The 7,553-nt window shown below is 39.0% G+C and overlaps 1 protein-coding gene across 1 annotated transcript; it reads right to left on the reverse strand.

Annotated features, from left to right (window-relative positions):
* Positions 1–2,317: 2,317 nt before the first annotated feature.
* LOC122647443 lies at positions 2,318–2,681 on the reverse strand (the record flags this gene model as incomplete). The annotated part of the gene is made up of 1 exon (XM_043840830.1): positions 2,318–2,681. A coding segment is annotated over exon 1 (364 nt), but the record flags the coding sequence as incomplete, so codon positions are not given.
* Positions 2,682–7,553: the final 4,872 nt, after the last annotated feature.

A 7,553-nucleotide genomic window follows, 5' to 3' on the forward strand; every position in this document is an offset into this window, starting at 1 on the left:
TTTGGGATTTTCTAAAAAGTGTCCATATCTCTTATTAGATGTGTGGATGCGATCTTAAGGGTCGTGAACTTCGAATAGATACTAATTTTGGCATATGTTTATTTTCGGTTTAAACCAGACCGGGTGGGTCGTTTGGGGTTATTTGGGGGAATTTCTATACTTTTTTGCTATTATTATTTTCTAAAAAGTTTCCTTATATCTTATTAGAAATGTGGATGCGATGTTGAGTTTCTTGACCTTCGAATCGATACCTATTTCGACATATTTTTATTTTCGGTTTATACCAGACCCGGTGGGTTGTTTGGGTGTATTTGAGGGCATTTCTGTACTTTTTTGAGTTTGGTTTTCTCTAAAAAGTGTCCTTATCTCTTATTAGATGTGTGGGTGTGATGTTGAGGGTTGTGACCTTCGAATCGATACCTATTTTCTCATATGTTCATTTTTTGTTTAAACCAGACTGGATGGGTCGTTTGGGGTTATTTTGGGGCATTTCTATACCTTTTTTTGTTTGGTATTTTTTAAAAAGTGTCCTTATCTCTTATTAGATGTGTGGATGCGATGTTGAGGGTCGTGACCTCCAAATAGATACCTATTTCAACATATGTTCATTTTCGGTTTAAACCAGACCGGGTGGGTCGTTTTGGGTTATTGGGGGCATTTCTGAACATTTTTGGATTTGGTATTTTCTAAAAAGTGTTTTTATCTCTTATTGGATGGGTGGATGCGATGTTGAGGGTCGTGAATCTCGGATCGACACCTATTTTGGCATATGTTCATTTTCGGTTTAAACCAAACCAGGTGGGTCGTTTGGGGTTATTTGGGGGCATTTCTGTACTTTTTTGGGCTTTGGAATTTCTGAAAAATGTCCTTATCTCTTATTGGACTTGTGGATATGATGTTGAGGGTCGTGACATTTGAATTGATACCTATTTCGACATATGTTCATTTTTGGTTTGAACCCGAACGGGTGGGTCATTTGAGGTTATTTGGGGGTATTTCTGTATTTTTTAGGCTTGGGATATTCTAAAAATTGTCCTTATCTCTTATTAGACATGTGGATGCGATGTTGAGGGTCGTGATCTTCGATTCGATTCATATTTTGACATATGTTCATTTTAGGTTTAAAGCGGACCGGGTGGGTCGTTTGGGGTTATTTGGGGGCATTTCTGTACTTTTTTGGGTTTGGTATTTTCTAAAATGTGTCCTTATCTCTTATTAGACGTGTGGATGTGATGTTGAGGGTCGTGACCCTCGAATCGATACCTATATCGACTTATGTTCATTTTTTGTTTAAACCATACCAGATGGGTCATTTGGGGTTATTTGGGGGAATTTCTTTACTTTTTTGTGGTTGGTATTTTCTAAAAAGTGTCTTTATATCTTATTAGACAAGTGAATTCGATGTTGAGGGTCTTGACCTTCGAATCGATACCTATTTTGACATATGTTCATTTTCGGTTTAAACCAGACCGGGTGGGTCGTTTGGGGTTATTGGGGGCATTTCTATATTTTTTTACATTTGATATTTTTTAAAAGTGTCCTTATCTCTTATTAGACGTGTGGATGCGATGTTGAAGGTCGTGACCTTTGAATCGATTCCTATTTCGATATATGTTCATTTTTCGTTTATACCAGAACGGATGGGTCATTTGGGGTTATTTGGGGACATTTCTATACTTTTTTGCACTTGGTATTTTCTAAACAGTGTCCTTATCTCTTATTGACAAGTGGATGCAATGTTGAGGGTCGTGACCTTCCAATCGATACCTAATTCGACTTATATTCATTTTCGATTTATACCAGACCGGGTGGGTCGTTTGGGATTATTTGGGGGCATTTCTGTACTTTTTTGAGTTTGGTATTCTCTAAAAAGTGTCCTTATCTCTTATTAGATGTGTGGATGCGCTGTTGAGGGTCGGGACCTTCGTATCGATACCTATTTCAACATATGTTCATTTTCGATTTAAACCAGACCGATTGGGTTGTTTGGGGTTATTTGGGGGTATTTCGGTATTTTTTTACGTTTGGTATTTTCTAAAAAATGTCCTTAGCTCTTATTAGACATGTGGATGCAATGTTGAGGGTCGTGACCCTCGAATCGATACCTATTTCAACTTTTTTTTTTTTGATAGGTAAGTGTGGTTGTATTAAGAAAGAGAAAAAAATACAGAAGAAGGCAGCCCTTGTCCTCCCCCCTTAGACAAGCCTAAGAGGGGGGGGGGAGAGCCCCTAAAACAACCCGAGGACAGGCCCTCGGTGGAAAAGCCTAAGGCCAGGCGAACAACTCAATGAGACAAGGTCCTTAAAAAAACTTTACAATCTGAATCATTCTTAACCAACTCCACCAAGTCCTGTGGGAAATCAAGTGGATAAAAAATTGCTTCCCCATCCCCCGTATCCATGGCTGCAATAAAGTCTGCTGGCTGGTTGAGCTCTCTCCAAACATGTTTGATCTCCTTAAGCTGTAATTGCTGTAGTAGCGTAGCTATACGGTCCCTCAAGATTTGCATGCTCCAAGGGCAGTCCACAGCCCCATTAAGAATATCTACTGCCAATTTGGAATCGGATCTGATGGAAACCCGAAGTAGGTTCCTTTGAATACAAAAAGTGACCCCCTTTAAAATTGCAAAAAGCTCCATGCCTAGAACAGAATTAATATCTCCCTTCCCCGCAAACGCCATTATGGCAACACCTGCATCATCACGAATGATTCCACCATAGGAAGCTCTATCAGCTGTTAAGGACCCATCACAGTGAAGGACTGCCATGTGAGTAGGAGGTCTAAACCAAGCACAGGTTTTTTGAGTAATCACCTTCCAATCCACCCTAATCCCCCAATTATCAGCCAAAAACTGGTTCCTTGGGTTGTGGACAGCAGAAATGGGAAAGGCAGCACACTTAATGGCCACATCAAGATGAATTACCTATTTCGACTTATGTTCATTTTTTGTTTAAACCAGACCGGATGGGTGGTTTACGGTTATTTGGGGGCATTTTTGTACTTTTTTGCCTTTGGTATTTTCTAAAAAGTGTCCTTATCTCTACTTACACATGTGGATGCGATGTTGAGGGTCGTGACCTTCGAATCAATACCTATTTTGACTTATGTTCATTTTTTGTTTAAACCAGATCGGATGGGTTGTTTTGGGTTATCTGGGGGCATTTCTGTAGTTTTTTGCATTTGGAATTTTCTAAAAAGTGTCCTTATCTCTTATTGGACGTGTGGTTGCGATATTGAAAGTCGTGACCTTTGAATCGATACCTATTTCGATATATGTTGATTTTCTGTTTAAACCAGATCGGATGGGTCGTTTGGAGTTATTTGGGGACATTTCTGTACTTTTTTGCATTTGGTATTTTTTAAAAAGTGTCATTATCTCTTATTAGACATGTGGATCCGATGTTGAGGATCATGTCGTTCGAATCGATGCCTATTTCGACATATTTTCATTTTCGGTTTATACCAGACCGGGTGGGTCATTTGGGGTTATCTTTGGGCATTTTTGTACTTTTTTCAATTTGGTATTTTCTAAAAAGTGTCCTTATGTCTTATTAGACGTGTGGATGCGATGTTGAGGGTCGTGACCTCCGAATAGATACCTATTTCGACATATGTTCATTTCTGGTTTAAACCAGACCGGTTGGGTCGTTTTGGGTTATTGGGGGCATTTCTGTACTTTTTTGCGTTTGCTATTTCTAAAAACTGGCAATATCTCTTATTAGACATATGGATGCGATGTTGAAGGTCGTGACCTTTGAATCGATACCTATTTCGATATATGTTCAATTTTCGGTTTAAACCAGAATGGGTGGGACGTTTGGGGTTATTCGGGGGCATTTCAGTACTTTTTTGGGTTTGGTATTTTCTAAAAAGTGTTTTTATCTCTTATTGGATGGGTGGATGCAATGTCGAGGGTCGTGAATCTCGAATCGACACCTATTTCGGCATATGTTCATTTTCGGTTTGAACCAAAATGGGTGGGTCGTTTACGGTTATTTGGGGGCATTTTTGTACCTTTTTCGGATGAGATATTCTAAAAAGTGTCCTTATCTCTTATTAGACATGTGGATGCGATGTTGAGGGTCATGATCTTCGAATCGATTCATATTTCGACATATGTTCATTTTTTGTGTTAAACCGGACCGGATGGGTCGTTTGGGGTTATTTGGGGGCATTTTTGTATTTTTTTGGGTTCGGTATTTTCTAAAGTGTGTCCTTTTCTCTTATTAGACGTGTGGATGTGATGTTGAGGGTCGTGACCCTGGAATCGATACCTATTTCGATTTATGTTCATTTTTTGTTTAAACCAGACCAGGTGGGTCATTTGGAGTTATTTGGGGGCATTTCTGTACTTTTATGGGTTTGGGATTTTCTAAAAAGTGTACATATCTCTTATTGGACGTGTGGATGCGATGTTGAGGGTCGTGAACTTCGAATAGATACTAATTTTGGCATATGATCATTTTCGGTTTAAACCAGACCGGATGGGTCGTTTGGGGTTATATGGGGGCATTTTTGTACTTTTTTACGATTATTATTTTCTAAAAAGTGTGCTTATCTCTTATTAGAAAGTTGGAAGCGATGTTGAGGGTCCTGACCTTCGAATCAATACCTATTTTGACATATTTTCATTTTCGGTTTATACCAGACCAGGTGGGTCGTTTGGGTTTATTTGGGGGCATTTCTATACTTTTATCAGTTTGGTAATCTCTAAAAAGTGTCCTTATCTCTTATTAGATGTGTGGATGCAATGTTGAGGGTCGTGACCTTCGAATCGATACCTATTTTGTCATATGTTCATTTTTTGTTTAAACCAGACTGGATGGGTCGTTTGGGGTTATTTTGGGGCATTTCTGTACTTTTTTCTGTTCGGTATTTTCTAAAAACTGTCCTTATCTCTTATTAGCTGTGTGGATGCGATGTTGAGGGTCGTGACCTCCGAATAGATACCTATTTCGACTTATGTTCATTTTTGGTTTAAACCAGACCGGGTGGGTAGTTTTGGGTCATTTAGGGGCATTTCTGTACTTTTTTGGGTTTGGTATTCTCTAAAAAATGTTCTTAGCTCTTATTAGACGTATGGATGCGATGTTGAGGGTCGTGACCCTCGAATCGATACGTATTTCAACTTATGTTCATTTTTTGTTTAAACCAGACTGGATGGGTCGTTTGGGGTTATTTGGGGGATTTCTATACTTTTTACCGTTTGGTATTTGTTAAAAAGTGTCCTTATCACTTATTAGATGTGTGGATGCGATGTTAAGGGTCGTGACCTTTGAATCGATACCTATTTTGACATATGTTCATTTTCGGTTTAAACCAGACCGGGTGGGTTATTTTGGATTATTGGGGGCATTTCTATACTTTTTTGCATTTGCTATTTTCTAAAAACTGGCCTTATCTCTTATTAGACGTGTGGATGCGATGTTGAAGGTCGTGACCTTTGAATCGATACCTATTTCGATATATGTTCAGTTTTTGGTTTAAACCAGAATGGGTGGGACGTTTGGGGTTATTTGGGGGCATTTCAGTACTTTTTTGGGTTTGGTATTTTCTAAAAAGTGTTTTTATCTCTTATTGGATGGGTGGATGAGATGTTGAGGGTCGTGAATCTCGAATCGACACCTAATTTGGCATATGTTCATTTTCGGTTTAAACCAGACTAGGTGGGTCGTTTGGGGTTATTTGGGGTATTTCTGTACTTTTTGGGGGTTGGGAATTTCTAAAAAGTGTCATTATCTCTTATAAGATGGGTGGATGCGATGTTAAGGGTCGTGACCTTCGAATCGATACCTATTTCGACATATGTTCATTTTTTGTTTGAACCAAAATGGGTGTGTCGTTTGCGGTTATTTGGGGGCATTTCTGTACTTTTTTTGGACGAGAAATTCTAAAAAGTGTCCTTATCTCTTATTAGACATGTGGATGCGATGTTGAGGGTCGTGATCTTCGAATCGATTCATATTTCGACATATGTTCATTTTCGGTTTAAACCGGACCGGGTGGGTCGTTTGGGGTTATTTGGAGGCATTTTTGTATTTTTTTGGGTTCGATATTTTCTAAAGTGTGTCCTTTTCTCTTATTAGACGTGTGGATGTGATGTTGAGGGTCGTGACCCTGGAATCGATACCTATTTCGACTTATGTTCATTTTTGCTTTAAATCAGACCGGATGGGTCGTTTGGGGTTATTTGGGAGAATTTCTTTACTTTTCTGTGCTTGGTATTTTCTAAAATGTGTCCTTATCTTTATCAGAGGTGTGGATGCGATGTTGAGGGTCTTGACCTTCGAATCAATACCTATTTCGACATATGTTCATTTTCGATTTAAACCAGACCGGGTGGGTCGTTTGGGGTTATTGGGGGCATTTCTGTATTTTTTTGCGTTTGGTATTTTTTAAAAGTGTCCTTATCCCTTATTAGACGTGTGAATGCGATGTTGAAGGTCGTGACCTTTGAATCGATACCTATTTCGATATATGTTCATTTTTCGTTTAAACCAGAACGGATGGATCATTTGGGGTTATTTGGGGACATTTCTGTACTTTTTTGCATTTGGTATTTTCTAAAAAGTTTCCTTATCTCTTATTAGACAAGTGGATGCGATGTTGAGGATCGTGACCTTCCAATCTATACGTAATTCGACATATTTTCATTTTCAGTTTAGACAAGTGGATGCGATGTTGAGGATCGTGACCTTCCAATCTATACGTACTTTTTTGAGTTTGGTACTCTCTAAAAAGTGTCCTTATCTCTTATTAGATGTGTGGATGCGATGTTGAGGGTTGGGACCTTCGAATCGATACCTATTTCGACATCTGTTCATTTTCAGTTTAAACCAGACCGGGTGGGTTGGTTGGGGTTATTTGGGGGGCATTTTTGTACTTTTTTGTGTTTGGTATTTTCTAAAAAGTGTCCTTATCTCTTATTAGACATGTGGATGCGATGTTGAGGATAGTGATCCTCGAATCGATACCTATTTTGACTTATGTTCATTTTTTGTTTAAACCAGACCGGATGGGTCGTTTGCGGTTATTTGGGGGAATTTTTGTACTTTTTTGCCTTTGGCATTTTCTAAAAAGTGTCATTATCTCTTATTAGACATGTGGATGCGATGTTGAGGGTTGTGACCTTCGAATCGATACCTATTTCGACTTATGTTCATTTTTGGTTTAAACCAGATCGGATGGGTTATTTTGGGTTATTTGGGGGCATTTTTGTACTTTTTTACGTTTGGAATTTCCTAATAAGTGTCCTTATCTCTTATTAGACTTGTGGAGGTGATGTTGAGGGTCGTGACCTTCGAATCGATACCTATTTCGACAGATGTTCATTTTCGGTTTAAACCTGATCGGGTGGGTCGTTTGGGGTTATTGGGGGCATCACTGTGCTTTTCTGCGTTTGGTATTTTCTAAAAAGTGTCATTATCTCTTATTAGACGTGTGGATGCGATGTTGAAGGTCGTGACCTTTGAATCGATACGTATTTCGATACACATTCAGTTTTTGGTTTAAACCAGAATGGGTGGGACATTTGGGGCTATTTGGGTGCATT

Source organism: Telopea speciosissima, unplaced genomic scaffold (assembly GCF_018873765.1).
Source record: "Telopea speciosissima isolate NSW1024214 ecotype Mountain lineage unplaced genomic scaffold, Tspe_v1 Tspe_v1.0049, whole genome shotgun sequence".
Lineage (NCBI taxonomy): Eukaryota > Viridiplantae > Streptophyta > Magnoliopsida > Proteales > Proteaceae > Telopea > Telopea speciosissima.